Genomic DNA, 19,354 nt, shown 5'->3' on the forward strand with positions numbered 1-19,354 from the left:
AAAAATGTAAGTCCACCTGTGATGGATGTTTACAACGCACAGTTTGCCGGATCATTTCTGGCCTTATTTATTTTCTCTCAGCTCATGATTGTTGACCCTCAGACTTCTCTTTAGTGATGCTGTCGTTGTCCAAGATCACAGCAATAGAGAAGAACAATAGCATTGAGTGGTATTGATTTTCTCATCAAACTCTTGGCAAAAACAATCCAATGAGCGTATTTCCTAAAAGGTGAAAATCACTGAAAAGAAACATTTACCTGGCATTGAGAAGGACATTAACTTGTTCTCAAAGAAGAGTGGTATCAATCTTCTCATCTATCTGAAGGAGTGAATGATGTATTTCCCAAAATATGAACTATTCCTAGAAATGATGGTCAAAAATAATAAATAAGACCAAATTTGTAATAAACTGAAATTATCCTTCAATGGTTGCTTCATGAACCTTCAGTTTACACACACACACACACACACACACACCACCACACACACACACACACACACACACACACACACACACACACACACACACACACACAGACTTGCAGCCTTTTCACGGGGTGTAAACAAAAGTAAACTCTTCCCACAATAAGCAGCTCAGACCCCACCCTGGTTCCACAATAGATAGAAGAGACCTAAGACACAGAGTGCAGATATTCCCAGGAAAACACTCCTCTTGTGCTCCAAACACGCAACAATGAGACACAAAGAGCCGGGCCAAAGTGTATCTATTAACTTGCAACAAGTGGGATGATGAAGCCATCACACACACTGCAAGGAAAACTGAGAAAAAAGGAAAACTTTGATCATATTACGATTGTATCTTCTGGTGAACTGAACTGGATTTGTGTGTGTGTGGTGTGTGTGTGTGTGTGTGTGTGTGTGGGTGTGTGTGTGTGTGTGTGTGTGTGTGTGTGTGTGTAGGCATACATGGTTTACAAGACCAATTTTCAGGTTTACTCACCAGCATTACGAGACCAATCGGGTTACGGAACCGATTTTGATGGTCTCGTAAACATAAATCTTTTTGATGCTATAACTATTGAATATTAATTATATAAGGCATTATGAATACATGTGTGATTACATAGATTCTAGTGCTAACAGTTAATATAGTTGTTCTACAGTAATGGCCAACCCCCTGCCTTTCTGAGGTTCATACATATTGGTCTCACAAGGCAGGATGGGTTTGTGAGACCAAGACGTGTGTGTCCAACAGCGCCCCCAGAGGCTGCAAGAGACATTGCAAGTTATACACGTTTCCGCGAAAATACACACAATGACGCGCCAATTTTACACACAACGCGGGAAATTCAGCGGGCTTGCAGTGTGGACATGCCGGGAAGACAGGGATGAACTTCGAAAAGTAAGACTTTCATATTTTATATTTTATAAATATATGACTGACAGCATTGATGGACTTAAAGAAGCTTTAGTTTATATAATTAATAATAATTTACTTGTGTAAATAATGTAAGGTCATGACTATTTTACTACATATTTCTTACTTTTTTTTTGTACTAATTATTTATTGTTCTCTATTCTTTTTCTTATTGCTGGTCTTACATTCTATCTTATCTTATTGCCAGCATGAATGAATGTTAATGCTGGATCTGGATTCACTGGATCCGCTGTCAGCTAGCTAAACAGCGCTAGCTTCTGAAAGAGTAAAATCCATTTTGTTTAGCTAGCTAGCGATGAAGAGACTGACGGTGTTATGTCGATATCAGGGATAGCCCAGCTTAGAAAAATCTTGGCCACCCTTTCAGCCTCTTTGTGTGAACGCGGATGTTTCGACCGTCGAAGGAAAATGACAAGCGTTAATTTGATTGAAATAGAAATAGCACTTCAAATCCTGTCTGTGTTTTTTAAACCGTTTAACAAGACGATCTTGAACGCGACGTTTGACTTCCAGTAGTTCCCTCCCCTGGCCTGAACCCCATTCCGCTGTGAAGCTAGGTTTGTGGGAGAGGGGCATTTTGTTGGTTTTGTGTTTTAAAAACAAACGCAGTGTCCTTTTTGTGTCACGGGAGAACGTGTCTCCCGTTGTTTGCATCTCGTCTGTTAGCCGGAGTGGAGCTGGTGTAAACGGCTTTAGCACTGCAGCTAGCTGGTAAGCTAATTCTGTCATCACAGTTACTGTCAGGGTTTCAGTCATATTCGGCGAAGCAATTGGCTTTTTGTAGCGGTTTGGCTGCTGGCTTTCGGACGCTCTGTTGTACATGGCTTTGCTCGCGAGCGATGGAAGCTGCGGAGGGGGACGTTTTAAAAAGCTTAACGTGGTTTAATGTACCTAAACAACGATCAATCATCACCATATTTCTCTCACATATTGCTCCTCTTTTTTGACAGTTTTAACTGGTTAAGAGGAGCAATATGTGAGAGAAATATGGTGATATAATATGTGAGAGTTAAGCTTTTTCACGTTAAGCTTTTTCCTTACATCCCTTAATGAAGCAGACACGCTTAATGTCAGCTACCGTCCATAGGACTTTGGGTCCGATTTTTTTGACAGTTTTCACTGGTTATGAGGAGCAATATGTGAGAGAAAATTTTTAATAATTGATCGTTATTTAGGTACATTAAGCCACGTTAAGCTTTTTCACGTTAAGCCTTTTCCTCGCCATAGACACCAATGAAGAAGAAAACGTTAACGTGAGCTAACTTCTATAATCGTTGGATTTGAGTTTCGTTTTTTTGACAGGCTTAAGGGTTCATGACAAGATATAGCCATGATAAATATGTTGATGATTGATCGTTGTTTAGATACATTAAACCACGTTAAGCTTTTTCACGTTTCACGTTTTAGAATGTCCCTGCGGAGGCACCGCTTTCATTTGAGGGGTTGTGTTGTTTGCATACAATATTGTTGCTCTATATTCGCGAATTATCGTTAATGGGCATATAAACTAGTTTTGTACCGAGTTTAGACCTGGGTTCCATTCAAGAAGGAGGTTTAACAAACCCTGATGTCTGAGTAGATTTACCCTGAGATGGGAAACTAAGTTGTCGGTTTCAGAACAGCTGATATGAGTTGGGTCAATCAACTCGGAGTATGTTCGATCACGCCCGCGCACAACCACAATAAAAAGGCAGGATGAATGGAGCCACGACACGATGTTACCATGGTAACAACCACAAACAAACTGGTTGACGGAAATACAGCAACATCATTAACCTAATTATATTAAATAATCTTTTAATTTCAAAGGATTTACATCATTAAATAATAATAATAATAATATAATAATAATTAAATAATAACCGACTGCAGAACTCATTTTTAATGGCTATTACTGGTTTGTGTCCAGGGAACATTACAAAAAGGTTTAAAACATTTAAGAGCGGGTCACGCTGAAAATGTCGGGGCTTTAATATCATCTCCCAACATGACACCCTGCAAAGTAAAGCAGCTTTTTCATCAACGGGACCGTCGACACAAGAAAATGCCATATTTTTAGAAAATAAAAAGTTTTATATTCTGCTTAACACAGTTAATTTTACTGTTACTGTTTTTTCATTCATGTAGATAACAAACTGTGGTAAATTTCATCTGGTACAGATTGAATGAATGAATGAGGAAATGAAAGAGCGCTGTGTTAGAGAGAGACAGAGAGAAACTCAAAGAAAACCTCCTCCCGACCAGGTTAGGTTCACAGGCTCGGTTACCATAATAACTGACTCTTAGGTGGAGGTTTTCCTGAAACAAAAAAAGCCAGAGTTTCCCTCATCTCAGGGTTGGACTCAGAGTTTGTTGAACCTCCTGTCTGGAATATCCCTCTGGTATAAGATTGAAGCAAATGTCATCATTGCTTGTCCCTGAACTGCCTGATGGCACGTCTGGCTTGAGCTGTGTCGGTGCCTAGCATAATACCAAACCTAAAATGAGTTTTGATAATGCTGTATATTTTTAAGGACTGACTTGACATAATATTTTACAGTGAGGCGAGGCAGACTAGACCCCATTTGTGATGCACAAAATCACGTAAGACTGCAGAAGGAGAAAGCGTTGTGTGTCTGGAGATACATCAACCCCATCAAAGGTAAGTTTTTGCTTTAAACCCTGTGTGTACTTGCTTAGTGTAATGGCTGGATTTGAGATTCGAAGATGTCTTTTATCTCAAAGCCCCCAAATCCCAATATGCTTGAATCTTATTAAATTCCCTTTTCAGTTTTAGTTTGTTTTTAGCTCAGTTTTAGTCATTTTTAGTCAATTGTGGTCAGATTTTTGCACACAGCAGCCATGTTTCCCGCAGTTTTGCTCAAAGAGGTTTGTCAGTCCACTGTCAGTGTAGATTTAAACACAGGAAGTGCTTTAAAATGACCTGAAACAATGCTAACTTACAGCTTCTGTATATGACTAAGATTCAGTATGGCTTGTGTGTTTTTTGTGTTTGCATGGTCATGGTTTTGAGACCGGTGTTTGGCATGTGAGGCCTACAGTGAGACAGTGTGAACCAATACTTTAAGATATTAGACTTGTGTGTTTTTGTGTTTCCATGGTCATGGTTTTTGAGACCGGTGTTTGGCATGTGAGGCCTACAGTGAGACAGTGTGAACCAATACTTTAAGATATTAGACTTGTGTGTTTTTTGTGTTTCCATGGTCATGGTTTTTGAGACCGGTGTTTGGCATGTGAGGCCTACAGTGAGACAGTGTGAACCAATACTTTAAGATATTAGACTTGTGTGTGTTTTTGTGTGGCCAGTGATGGTTTATAACGACAGCGTGAAGCATACAAGGCCATGCAGTAAAATATAGTATGTCACATCACAGTTTTGCATGATTTTAAATATTGGCTTATGACAAAAGCAATTATAGGGTCAAATTTCACAATGTTTTCATCAGGTTATGCCTTTTCTCATCAAGGAAAAACAGTAAATATTGTGAATCTGTACAGTAATGTAGAGATATGTGATGAGTGAGTTAGCAGATTTTATGAATTTCACCTTTTTTTTCACATGATTGTCATTTTTTATCACAATTTAAATTTTTCTATCTAATAATTTCACTTTTTTTTACACTTGTTTTTATTAACTGTTATTCGTTTATTAATTGATAGGGAGAGGTGTGTTTGCATTGAAGCCAATTCATAAAGGCCCCCAAATCCCAATATGCTTGAATCTTATTAAATTCCTTTTTCAGTTCTAGTTGTTTTTTTAGCTCAGTTTTTGTTGTTTTTGGTCAATTGTGGTCAGATTTTTGCACACAGCAGCCATGTTTCCCGCAGTCTTGCTCAAAGAGGTTTGTCAGTCCACTGTCAGTGTAGATTTAAACACAGGAAGTGCTTTAAAATGACCTGAAACAATGCTAACTTACAGCTTCTGTATATGACTAAGATTCAGTATGGCTTGTGTGTTTTTTGTGTTTGCATGGTCATGGTGTTTGAGACCGGTGTTTGGCATGTGAGGCCTACAGTGAGACAGTGTGAACCAATACTTTAAGATATTAGACTTGTGTGTTTTTTGTTTGCATGGTCATGGTTTTTGAGACCGGTGTTTGGCATGTGAGGCCTACAGTGAGACAGTGTGAACCAATACTTTAAGATATTAGACTTGTGTGTGTTTTTGTGTGGCCAGTGATGGTTTATAACGACAGCGTGAAGCATACAAGGCCATGCAGTAAAATATAGTATGTCACATCACAGTTTTGCATGATTTTAAATATTGGCTTATGACAAAAGCAATTATAGGGTCAAATTTCACAATGTTTTCATCAGGTTATGCCTTTTCTCATCAAGGAAAAACAGAAATATTGTGAATCTGTACAGTAATGTAGAGATATGTGATGAGTGAGTTAGCAGATCTTATGAATTTCACCTTTTTTTTCACATGATTGTCATTTTTTATCACAATTTAAATTTTTCTATCTAATAATTTCACTTTTTTTTACACTTGTTTTTATTAACTGTTATTCGTTTATTTATTGATAGGGAGAGGTGTGTTTGCATTGAAGCCAATTCATAAAGGCCCCCAAATCCCAATATGCTTGAATCTTATTAAATTCCCTTTTTCAGTTCTAGTTGTTTTTTTAGCTCAGTTTTAGTTGTTTTTGGTCAATTGTGATCAGATTTTTGCACACAGCAGCCATGTTTCCCGCAGTCTTGCTCAAAGAGGTTTGTCAGTCCACTGTCAGTGTAGATTTAAACACAGGAAGTGCTTTAAAATGACCTGAAACAATGCTAACTTACAGCTTCTGTATATGACTAAGATTCAGTATGGCTTGTGTGTTTTTTGTGTTTGCATGGTCATGGTGTTTGAGACCGGTGTTTGGCATGTGAGGCCTACAGTGAGACAGTGTGAACCAATACTTTAAGATATTAGACTTGTGTGTTTTTTGTGTTTCCATGGTCATGGTTTTGAGACCGGTGTTTGGCATGTGAGGCCTACAGTGAGACAGTGTGAACCAATACTTTAAGATATTAGACTTGTGTGTGTTTTTGTGTGGCCAGTGATGGTTTATAACCACAGCGTGAAGCATACAAGGCCATGCAGTAAAATATAGTATGTCACATCACAGTTTTGCATGATTTTAAATATTGGCTTATGACAAAAGCAATTATAGGGTCAAATTTCACAATGTTTTCATCAGGTTATGCCTTTTCTCATCAAGGAAAAACAGTAAATATTGTGAATCTGTACAGTAATGTAGAGATATGTGATGAGTGAGTTAGCAGATTTTATGAATTTCACCTTTTTTTCACATGATTGTCATTTTTTATCACAATTTAAATTTTTCTATCTAATAATTTCACTTTTTTTTACACTTGTTTTTATTAACTGTTATTCGTTTATTAATTGATAGGGAGAGGTGTGTTTGCATTGAAGCCAATTCATAAAGGCCCCCAAATCCCAATATGCTTGAATCTTATTAAATTCCCTTTTTCAGTTCTAGTTGTTTTTTTAGCTCAGTTTTTGTTGTTTTTGGTCAATTGTGGTCAGATTTTTGCACACAGCAGCCATGTTTCCCGCAGTCTTGCTCAAAGAGGTTTGTCAGTCCACTGTCAGTGTAGATTTAAACACAGGAAGTGCTTTAAAATGACCTGAAACAATGCTAACTTACAGCTTCTGTATATGACTAAGATTCAGTATGGCTTGTGTGTTTTTTGTGTTTGCATGGTCATGGTGTTTGAGACCGGTGTTTGGCATGTGAGGCCTACAGTGAGACAGTGTGAACCAATACTTTAAGATATTAGACTTGTGTGTTTTTTGTGTTTGCATGGTCATGGTTTTTGAGACCGGTGTTTGGCATGTGAGGCCTACAGTGAGACAGTGTGAACCAATACTTTAAGATATTAGACTTGTGTGTGTTTTTGTGTGGCCAGTGATGGTTTATAACCACAGCGTGAAGCATACAAGGCCATGCAGTAAAATATAGTATGTCACATCACAGTTTTGCATGATTTTAAATATTGGCTTATGACAAAAGCAATTATAGGGTCAAATTTCACAATGTTTTCATCAGGTTATGCCTTTTCTCATCAAGGAAAAACAGAAAATATTGTGAATCTGTACAGTAATGTAGAGATATGTGATGAGTGAGTTAGCAGATCTTATGAATTTCACCTTTTTTTTCACATGATTGTCATTTTTTATCACAATTTAAATTTTTCTATCTAATAATTTCACTTTTTTTTACACTTGTTTTTATTAACTGTTATTCGTTTATTTATTGATAGGGAGAGGTGTGTTTGCATTGAAGCCAATTCATAAAGGCCCCCAAATCCCAATATGCTTGAATCTTATTAAATTCCCTTTTTCAGTTCTAGTTGTTTTTTTAGCTCAGTTTTAGTTGTTTTTGGTCAATTGTGATCAGATTTTTGCACACAGCAGCCATGTTTCCCGCAGTCTTGCTCAAAGAGGTTTGTCAGTCCACTGTCAGTGTAGATTTAAACACAGGAAGTGCTTTAAAATGACCTGAAACAATGCTAACTTACAGCTTCTGTATATGACTAAGATTCAGTATGGCTTGTGTGTTTTTTGTGTTTGCATGGTCATGGTGTTTGAGACCGGTGTTTGGCATGTGAGGCCTACAGTGAGACAGTGTGAACCAATACTTTAAGATATTAGACTTGTGTGTTTTTTGTGTTTCCATGGTCATGGTTTTTGAGACCGGTGTTTGGCATGTGAGGCCTACAGTGAGACAGTGTGAACCAATACTTTAAGATATTAGACTTGTGTGTGTTTTTGTGTGGCCAGTGATGGTTTATAACCACAGCGTGAAGCATACAAGGCCATGCAGTAAAATATAGTATGTCACATCACAGTTTTGCATGATTTTAAATATTGGCTTATGACAAAAGCAGTTATAGGGTCAAATTTCACAATGTTTTCATCAGGTTATGCCTTTTCTCATCAAGGAAAAACAGTAAATATTGTGAATCTGTACAGTAATGTAGAGATATGTGATGAGTGAGTTAGCAGATTTTATGAATTTCACCTTTTTTTTCACATGATTGTCATTTTTTATCACGATTTAAATTTTTCTATCTAATAATTTCACTTTTTTTTACACTTGTTTTTATTAACTGTTATTCGTTTATTAATTGATAGGGAGAGGTGTGTTTGCATTGAAGCCAATTCATAAAGGCCCCCAAATCCCAATATGCTTGAATCTTATTAAATTCCCTTTTTCAGTTCTAGTTGTTTTTTTAGCTCAGTTTTAGTTGTTTTTGGTCAATTTTGATCAGATTTTTGCACACAGCAGCCATGTTTCCCGCAGTCTTGCTCAAAGAGGTTTGTCAGTCCACTGTCAGTGTAGATTTAAACACAGGAAGTGCTTTAAAATGACCTGAAACAATGCTAACTTACAGCTTCTGTATATGACTAAGATTCAGTATGGCTTGTGTGTTTTTTGTGTTTGCATGGTCATGGTTTTTGAGACCGGTGTTTGGCATGTGAGGCCTACAGTGAGACAGTGTGAACCAATACTTTAAGATATTAGACTTGTGTGTTTTTTGTGTTTCCATGGTCATGGTTTTTGAGACCGGTGTTTGGCATGTGAGGCCTACAGTGAGACAGTGTGAACCAATACTTTAAGATATTAGACTTGTGTGTGTTTTTGTGTGGCCAGTGATGGTTTATAACGACAGCGTGAAGCATACAAGGCCATGCAGTAAAATATAGTATGTCACATCACAGTTTTGCATGATTTTAAATATTGGCTTATGACAAAAGCAATTATAGGGTCAAATTTCCCAATGTTTTCATCAGGTTATGCCTTTTCTCATCAAGGAAAAACAGAAAATATTGTGAATCTGTACAGTAATGTAGAGATATGTGATGAGTGAGTTAGCAGATCTTATGAATTCAATTTTTTTTCCGCATCATTGTCATTTTTATCACAATTTAAAATTTTCAATCTAATAATTTCACTAACTGTTATTCATTAATTTATTGATAGGAAGAGGTGTGTTTGCATTGGAGCCCATTCATAAAGGTTCATTCGTTTTGGAGTACAGAGGAGTTTTGAAGACGACTGATAAGACTACAGCGTGGAATGAGTATACATACGTCTTCAAACACAAAGGAACGGAACATTGGTGTGTAAGCTGAATTGCAGGATGATATTCTTGATCAATAACAAAACCACTCATGACCCTTGTTTCCACTATGGGGGCAAATAGTGGCACCACGATGACTCTGTTGGCCCCCTAGTGCAAATGGCCCTATGCAGACATTTCTGGGTAAAAGAAATGCTTGGCAATCATGTTCTTGCTTCTTAATCCCAATTTTGTTATGATATTTAACTCCTTCTCCTGTAGCATTGATGCTTCAAGTGAAGATGGGACACTTGGCAGACTCGTGAATGATGCTGAAAAACCAAATGCAAAAATGAAAAAAATAGAGGTGGATGGTGTACCCAGTCTGTGTTTGTTTGCCATTGTTGACATTGAGGAAGGGCAAGAAATAACCTATGACTACGGAGGAGAAAACCTGCCATGGCGTTCTTCCCAAAGGCATCAAATATCCAAGGTAGAGTACATGTGACCAATTGAATCTATTTAAAAAATAGTAATTAATAGTATATAATAAGAAGACTGCAGCATGGCATAAGATCTTTTTTCTCTGTCTCCTTTCTGTCTTCTATCCGTCCTCTCGGTCTCCTCTCTCTGATAGTGATATAATATAGATAATTTCTTTGGGGCCGGATACAAATGAAATGCAAGCCAGAAGTTTGATATGTCAGCTCAATTTCAATTTCTGTATTTCAGCAGCAGATGTTCTACATTAAAATAACTGCCATGTCTCCCTCTTTCATTCTCCTCTGGTTCTCCCTTTTCCCCTCCATCAGCCTATGGCTCCAAGTACAGTAGAGAAACCTGTTCTCCACACACCAGTCGTCTCTCCATCTACAGGCGACATACCATTCCTTTCCTCCACTGTGCTCCCTGAAGAGGTTTGTTAGTACATTTGTTGGTGTAGCTTCAAGTGTTTTAACATGACCTGAAACAATGTTCACTTTCTGCTTCTGTATAGGATTTAGGTTTGTTATGGTTCCATAACCCTTGTTATATGTTTTGTGTGCTTATTCATGGTGTTTGGGCCAATTTGCCACAGTAGCATTAGACCCGAAAGTAACATAGATCTCATAGGTACTGGAGATGTAATTCTTCCATGACTGATGGGTTTTCTCTTTCCTCTTCTCTTGTTTATCCGTAATCTACTCTTTTATGACTGATGTTTTAGTAATGGCTGTGTGACCTTTGAGTGTTTTAATTGTGGTTTTGCTTTATTTTTCCACATGGAAATTTGGTTGGATAACAGCAGCAAGCCAAGAGGCCAGGGGGTTGCAATGATGGTAAGAAATATTTATAAAAAAAACATAATAGAGGAAGGACATACCAGGCAAAACCTTATAATAAGTAGTAAGTCATTTGAGGGGGATATAATACATAATTTACACAATCCAATTGTTTTCATTTTCATTATAATCTATTTAAGGTTTTGAAGAACAGAGAGGAAGGAAGAGAAGAAAGCAAGATAATTCAGGAGGAATGAGGAAGAGAGAGACGGGTAAGAATTGGCATAGCCATTGTTTTCTTCTTTTTTCTTTCTCCTCGAACTTTTATCTTACTTTTCTTTGGATTTATTTGGTGGATTTTATTTATTTGCACTACGGACACTAGTGAAATTGTGTCTGCTCTGGCCTCACTGTTTTTCACGCTTATTACAGCTGTGTCTGGGGAGTCTGTGTACAGCCATGACACTATTCTTTACACCAGGGATCAGTTGACGCTGCTTAACACAGCGGTGTTGTCTCAAGACAGTCCCAAAATCCCCCTGGGATATCAATTGATAACATTCAAATTTACATTCAAATTAAACTAGAATTTAATAAACAATAAAACCCCAACATCCCAGAGAAGAAAACATTCTGAAGATTTGAGCTGGCATTGCAAGGCTAGATTTCAGCCCCCTAGAGGAAGTAATCAAAGTACAAAATTCAAATCTGTATTCACAAGATAAATTTCAATGTGTTTTTTCTTATAGATTGCAAGAAACATCGTGTTGTGAAAGAGAACTTGGGCTCATTTGAAAAATGCTCACTTTGCCGTGGGCCATTTTCTTCATTGAAGTGGTGGGGGCTAAGATGTGAAGGTTTGTATAAAAATTCTAAGATCAACATGTTGCATTACACATGTACACTGTGTTTGCCTGTAGAAAGACAATCCCCTCACAATCAACAGACTTAAAGTTGTTTTTAACACGTTTGTGCCGGATGCTTCGCGCCGACACATTACATCTTCCGCTGGTTACTGCATTGCGCAACTCTGAACCTCCTGCCGGCTGCTGCGTGGCGCAAAGGATCATCCAGCACTTCTTCATCATCATCATCATCTACCACGTCCTCCCTCCCAAACTCCTCACTATCTTCCACCTCAATGTCACTGTCCTCGCTGTCAAAATCTTCCTCTGTCATAACCATTTTCTTGCTTGTCTCTCAAAAATTCATAAACAAACGCACATGTATGTCTCGTTGATTGACATGATTTTCAGCAAACTACGGTACATTTTGGTGGTCACATGGCTTTAAATAGCCAACAAGACCCGCCTCATGTGTATTTGAACCAATGACGTTGCGTTCTCTGATGCACGCGTCATGAAAAGACAGGCGGATACAAAATGCTGCACCACGCAGCAGCCGGCAGGTTCAACGCAGTAACCGGCGGTAGATGTAATGTGTCGGTGCGAAGCATCCAGCAGAAATAGGTTAAAAAGCGAATGAAGCCTTAAAATCCTCATCATAGTTTAAAGATTCACAAGTGAACATGCATTAAGAAAACTGCACCCATTGTTTTCCAAATCAAAAAATTAAGGAAAAAACATGAACTTTGTTATTGTTATACAGAAAAGTGAAGAAATCAGATATTAGGCTGTTCAATGAGTCAAGCTATTGACTCTGTGAAAAAACAAGTGGCCCACATTGCGAGATGAAGGCCCTGAAGTACACCAGGGGCCTCATGTATAAACGTTGCGTACAAACAAAAAGTTTGCGTACGCTGGTTTTCACGGACACTTTGTGATGTATAAAAAATTACCTTGATGGGAGAATGTGCTGGCCATCACGCAAACTGTTGAGCAGTCGCTGATATTCCATAAAAGTTTGATCATTCATCTGGAGAATGTTACACATGTTAACCTCTGTTAAACATGAGGACGGAAAATTGGACAAAGAATGACATCGGGGCGCATCTACAGGCATTTCCATATTAATTTATAGGAGGAGGTAAGGCGGAGTCGGTGGCTCGTGCCCGTGCGCTCAACTTCGCGTTGATTGTGATGTATAAAGGAAATGTGCGCAGGACCTGGCGTACGCCCGCTTTTATACATGTGAATATTTTTGTATGTAAGCAGAGGTGGGTAGAGTAGCCAAAAATTTTACTCAAGTAAAAGTACTGTTACTTCAGAATAATATGACTCAAGTAAAAGTAAAAGTAGTCATCCAAATAATTACTTGAGTAAGAGTAAAAAAGTACTTGGTGAAAAAACTACTCAAGTAGTGAGTAACTGTTGAGTAACGTCTGATTTATTTCTTAACACAAGCATCAATCAGACCGACAAAAATACAAAATAATCATATTTAGGCGAACTATTGTTCATCCAATCGATAAAATAAATTAAAATTAATTTATTAATTACAAAATAGCTTAAGTGAGAGACTTGTCACATTAAATTTGGATGGATACTGCATGTGTAAAACATACCGTATGTAACCTAAAAGACAAAGATCCACCTCTCCACAGCAGAAACTAAAACTACCGCTACGTTTCCTCAGGTTAGATGTTGAGTTGTTGAACGCTCACATGTCCGTTTGTTTTGGTCGACACAGAAGACGCCGCATGATGTAGCTGCTGTTTCGCACTTTTCCTAAGGTAACCACCTTAAGCGGAAGACTTTCTCTCTCTCTGTCAAAATAAAACATTAAAATGAGACGTACACTGGGGTAAAAACAATGACGCGTAGAATACCAAAGAGGTAAAAAGAAAAGTAACGAGCTCCTTGTAGCCTGATGTAGCGGAGTAAGAGTACAGTTTCTTCTTCACTAATCTACTCAGTTACAAGTAAAAGTATAGTGATTTAAAACTACTCCTAGAAGTACAATTTTTTTCAAAAACTTACTCAAGTAAATGTAACGGAGTAAATGTAACTCGTTACTACCCACCTCTGTATGTAAGTACTCTTTTAATGTTTTGGCCATACACCATCTTCTGGTATAAAAACTGCTAAATCTTTTATACATGAGGCCCCTGGAGTTTATTAAAATAACATGGTGGTTTCTACTTTGCTGCTTCTGCTGTAAACATTGTCAAAATCTGGCGCAATGCACTGAGGAAAAATAACTAGTGGTCTTCTAGCAACACTGGGTGAGATTTTGACGATGTTTACAGCAGTAGCGGTAGGAGCACAGTAGAGGCTGGGGTTTGGCAAGTTTCATCCCAAGACCAAAGCGAAGTGGCCAGCCACCACCACACACCACAGCTAAATCCCAGCGATGCTGTCTACCTGCTGTTCGACACGCTGTTGTGCAGCATCACAACAAGGGATCCATGGTGTTGAGTGGATGTGCCTGGCCATCTTGCTCAGGTCTCTGTGTGGAATGCACAAAATTCCTCCTGTTTTCCTCAACAGTAGCACTGACGAGCTGTACATATCTTTGTAGCTTCATTGTGAAACATTACAACATTAATGCTAACCTTAGTATTTTGTGGTTTTAACAGTTTGCACCACTGTCTGGCATACATACTGCTTTCACTCCAAAGACAAAAGACAAAAGACTTTGGTAAGTAGTTATTTTGGTAACCCTTTACTGGAAGCAGTATCCATAAGGTTTTTATGCCACCTACACCTACATAAGCACTAAGAACTGGCATAAAAAGATATTTATTGAACTGCTTTTCCAAAAGGTTTAAAGTGTTAGTTCAAATAGTGTATTCTGTGTCATGGGTAATAGATTTGGTGTTAACAGTGAATGTAACAAAATGTATTCTCAAATTGATGTCACCAAAATAATTCTTTGACTGTGGACTCTCACAGATGCTGATACCTCTATTTTGATTTGAAAACAAAACACAAATTACATTTGAAATTGTATGAACTTTGAAAACATCAGTAAGGTGAAATACCCTAGCAGTCCACTATACCAAAGATGTAATGGCAGCATCCTCATTGACTTGTCATTATTTGTTAACCACGTTTCCAAAAATTGCCGTTCAATTATGAGTTATAGAATCAAATTTCACAAGGTATTCACCATTGAGCAAAATGTAAATATTGTGAGTCTGCTCAGTAAATGTTCTAGCTAAATATGTTCAGATAATATTTAATGTGTGTGAGTTGGTAGATCAGCTCAATTTCAAATTCAGTATTTCAGCAGCAGATGTTCTACATTGAAATAACTGCCATGTCTCCCTCTTTCATTCTCCTCTGTTCTCCCTTTTTTCCCTCCATCAGCCTATGGCTCCATGTACAGTAGAGAAACCTGTTCTCCACACACCAGCCGTCTCTCCATCTACAGACCACTCAACTGTCGTCTCTCCATCTACAGACCACTCAACTGTCGTCTCTCCATCTACAGACCACTCAACTGTCGTCTCTCCATCTACAGACCACACACCAGTTGTCTCTCCATCTGCAGACCACTCACCAGTTGTCTCTCCATCTGCAGACCACTCACCAGTCGTCTCTCTATCTGCAGGCAACACACCATTTCTCTCCTCTACAGTGCTCCCTGAAGAGGTTTGTTTGTACATTTGTTGGTATAGCTTCAAATGCAAGAAATTCTTTAACATGACCTGAAAAGATGCTCGCTTTCTGCTTCTGTATATGACTCATGATTTGATATGGTCCAATAACCCTGTGTGTTTAGCAGTTAGAAGCACTATTTTAGCACAAAGACTTCCGTGTGTTTGTGATAAATAAATCGATTATACATCGTAATTTTTTTTAGTTAGGATGATGTTGATAAAATGAAATTGCTAAATCAAGATTTTCTTTTCAACTACTTGAGCAACCACTTAATTACTTCAGCGACTGACCTTTGGTAACATATCTACCACTTGACTTCAATTCACTGTTAATAAATTAAGCGTCGTCGTACTTTTACTTATGTACTGCGGCTTTAACACAAGGTGAACGACACTGCTCCATCTGCTTAAATTACGCTTCCCCTCCTACCCATAGTTGTAGTATGTTTACCACCGCAATTATCTATCTAATCTAAAATAACAGGAGAAGAGAGGTGTGGAGTTTAACACTCTCTGACATGGAATGACTGGAAACAAAACTTCAACAATAAAAGCCAGCAAACAAACAGAACAAAAATAAAAGTGAACGAGCAGAGTATGAGCATAATTAATTAGCCATGTGCTCAGCAGTTAAACTATAGTCCACACAGTGGCATTTCTACAACATTTGTTGTCCCTAGACTGCTTCCACATTCATTATTTTGACCGCTTTGAGCAACTTATGTGAAATAATTTTTCTCTTTTGTTATTAAAATATTTTTCTTTTTAAACATTTTGAACAGTCCTAGTTTGTGTGTGTGTCTGCGCGCTCAGTAGTGGTTTATAAAAGCACAGTGAGAAACATATGAGGTCCAGTTGCTTGTTGCTTGTTGATTGTCATGTAGTGTTTATTACAGGTGTTATGTATGCCTTATGGTTTCTTTTATTTTCCTTGTATTTTAATCAGAATAAAAGTGACTTCAGTGAAGAGGAGCTATCGGATGATGTATCTGATCCAGAATACGTTCCAGGCTCAGAAAGTGACACAGAGGATGAGGAACCAATAAACAGCTTGGCAAACCCAACATTACAGGTCGCTGAAGAATCACTAATGGATACCTCTATGAACTGTAATGTCACAGATGACACCCCTAACACTGGACAATCTTGCACCAACACAGTACCTTCAACCAGTGTTGTAAAAGCAGGACAAAATTTCTGCTTCATTTGCAAGGATTTTCATTTCAAAATAGCGCGGCATTATAAAACTCACATAAAAGAGAATTCTGATGTTGCATATGCCCTTAGTCTCCCAGCAAGCTCAACAACTAGGAAGAAGCTTCTAGAGAATCTTCGCAACAGGGGAAACTTTGAGTATAACAGAGATGTGCTGAAAAAAGGAAGTGGTCAGCTCAAAGTGAAGCGCAGAGCCAAGAAGGTTGAATGCAAAAAATATGAATATTGTATCCATTGTAAGGGTATGTTTTTGCGACCAGAACTATGGAGACATATGAAAAGGTGCTCCTCCAAACCAGAGGAACAGGATCATCAAGGAAGAAAAAGAGTGCTCGGCCTAGCATCTGCAATCCAGTCAGCATGTTCAAGCACAGTTGATGATGGGGTGCTTAAAATGTTAAGCCATATGCATGACGATGTCATTGCAAGTGTTATTCGTAATGACTTCTGCCTTCTTCGGTATGCTGACACCCTTTCGCAAAACATGGACATGACCCTTCAAAACATGACTATATCCGCCAAAAAATCCGTCAGCTGGGAAGATTCCTGCAAACCATTCGCAAAAGGTCTTAATCCTAACCTTAGAGGATGCCATAAAACCAGGTAATTTCATGGAAGTAATTGAAGCAGTAAAAGAAACAGCAGGATTTGATAAAGAAAAGAACTGTTACAAAACTCCAAGCCTTGCACTTAAAATTGGACACTCACTGTTGAAAGTGAGTGACATCATTCATTGTCATGCTCTTATGGCTGGAGATGACAACTTGATTAAATCCTCAAAGGCGTTTCAGAAGCTTTATACTGCAAAGTGGTCGGAGTACATATCCCACTGTGCCTTAAGCACCATTAGTGACCTGAAATATAACAAAACAGCCAAATTACCGCTCACTGATGATGTAACGAAATTTAACAAGCATCTTGACAAAACTGTTGAATCAGCAACTGCTGCATTAAAGAAGGAGACAACAGTGCAGAACTACTCCAGCCTTGCAAAAGCCGCATTGACCAAGATTGTCCTTTTCAATAGAAGACGTGTTGGGGAGGTCTCAAAGATGAAACTGAGACACTTTCTGGAAAGAAACAAAGAAACAAACACCCTTGATGAATTGGGGCTGTCAGAGTGTGAAAAGAAACTCTGCAACTATTTTGAGCGTGTTGAACTAAAAGGAAAAAGGGATAGAAAGGTAGCAGTGCTGCTGACACCTAAGATGGTAAATGGACTCAACATTATGATTGAGAAGAGGAAAGAATGTGGTGTCCCAGACCAAAATGAATACTTGTTTGCTGTACCAAATTGTCTGACTTACTACAGAGGACATCAGTGTCTCAGACAGCTCGCAGATGAGTGTGGTGCCAAGAGGCCAGAGTATCTACGATCAACTCAACTGCGCAAAGACATAGCGACCACATCACAAATCCTGAACTTGAAGAGCAATGAACTAGATCAGCTTGCTGATTTTATGGGGCACGATATATCAGTACATAGACAGTTCTACCGTCTGTCAGAGCCTACCATACAGAGTGCCAAAATTTCCAAGTTGCTCCTTGCACTGGAAAAGGGAAAGATGCATGAGCTTAAAGGAAAATCTCTTGACGAAATTGAAGGTATTAAATTCTTATGTTATTTATGTAAAATGTAGACCTAAAGGGGTTATAGTATGTATTTAAAGAAATCTTGGTTTTAAAGGATCTTTAGAGGGCTTCATTACTGGAGTTTTATAGACCATGCCTTTTGTGAATCTTGTGGTTTCAAAGTAATTAATTAAGCTATCAGGTAAATACTTCAGTAAATACGTAACTTTGCTGTCACACTAATGTAGGTCATTCAGGCGCCGTCCATTTTTCTTTGTTCAGCTTTGAGATGGTTCCACACCTTCATCAGAGTCCAGCTGTCTTGAATGAATTGGTTTGATTTGGATTTTCAATGAACACACTTTTTTAAATAAGACCTTACAGTTCATAGTGCATATCAGAACAAAAATGAAGTCAAAAGAGCTGAAGAAAAGCCCGGAGAGAGCTGTAGCAAGACAGAGATTTGGACAAGGCTAGAAAAAAAACTCTACTGCCTTTTTTTCCAAGAGCTCAGTGGTCTCCATAAGTGTAATATGGAAGATTTGGGTCAACCAGGACTCTTCCTAGCTGACTGGCCAGACAAACTGAACAGCTAGGGAGAAGAACCTTGGTGAGAGAGGTAAGCACCCCAAAGATCCCTCTGACTGAGTTCAGATATCCTGTGTGGAGATGGAGATAGTTTCAGAAACACATGAAAGGCAAAAAACAAACCTGATGAACTCCCAGGCTGTGAGTAACTGTGAAGCCTTTTTATTTGTCTTTCACTGAGGAGAAGCTCTCATTGGTCACCTCTGCCATAGAGACCAGCTTTTGTGCAGATCTGCAGCAGTGGTTGTCGGCCTGCAACCTGGGTCTCTGGAGCTCAGTCACAGTCATCTTCAGGTTCTTAGCTACCTCTCTCATCAAGGTTCTTCTCCCCAACTGTTCAGTTTGGCTGGATGGCCAGTCCTGGTTGGAGACACTGAGCTCTCAGAAACAAATAATGCCGGTTTGTTATTTCTAGCCTGTTCATATCTGTGCCTTTCTACAACTCTCCCTGAGCTCTTGGAGCAGTTCTTTTGACCTCATGGATCTAATTTTTGCTCTTATATGCAACATGAGTTGTAAGGCCTTATTAAGGTCATTTTTGACATGAAGTTGTATGACATCTCAGCTTCAGTGTTGTAGAGTTCTGTAATTCCAGCTAGTTTGCTGGGGTCACAAAGAAAGTGTTTTGCTTGACAAAACAATGTGTTCAAAAGAGTAACACATTTGCATCACAAAAACCGGTGTCCTGACCCACAGTTGTAGCACCACCATTGTCATTCACTCCACCTCGCAGCT

The 19,354-nt window shown here is 38.5% G+C and overlaps 1 protein-coding gene across 1 annotated transcript; it reads left to right on the forward strand.

The window, feature by feature from the left end:
• Window positions 1-894: 894 nt before the first annotated feature.
• On the forward strand, window positions 895-17,066 carry LOC116678712 (uncharacterized). Its single transcript, XM_032508460.1, has 11 exons — window positions 895-1,363; window positions 3,939-4,040; window positions 9,400-9,538; window positions 9,761-9,971; window positions 10,291-10,395; window positions 10,764-10,797; window positions 10,941-11,012; window positions 11,490-11,597; window positions 14,219-14,280; window positions 14,952-15,236; window positions 16,191-17,066. Coding segments are annotated over exons 1-11 (1,995 nt in total). The 5' UTR covers window positions 895-1,362.
• The last annotated feature ends 2,288 nt before the right edge of the window (window positions 17,067-19,354 follow it).

This window comes from Etheostoma spectabile, unplaced genomic scaffold, assembly GCF_008692095.1.
Source record: "Etheostoma spectabile isolate EspeVRDwgs_2016 unplaced genomic scaffold, UIUC_Espe_1.0 scaffold00007816, whole genome shotgun sequence".
Classification (NCBI taxonomy): Eukaryota; Metazoa; Chordata; class Actinopteri; order Perciformes; family Percidae; genus Etheostoma; species Etheostoma spectabile.

Bases quoted from the DNA above. Each gene is read 5' to 3' on its own strand.
- LOC116678712 (XM_032508460.1), top strand. The intron at 4,041-9,399 runs GTAAGTTTTTGC...ATTTATTGATAG, and splicing joins ATACATCAACCCCATCAAAG to GAAGAGGTGTGTTTGCATTG. The intron at 11,598-14,218 runs GTTTGTATAAAA...TGGTTTTAACAG, and splicing joins GTGGGGGCTAAGATGTGAAG to TTTGCACCACTGTCTGGCAT.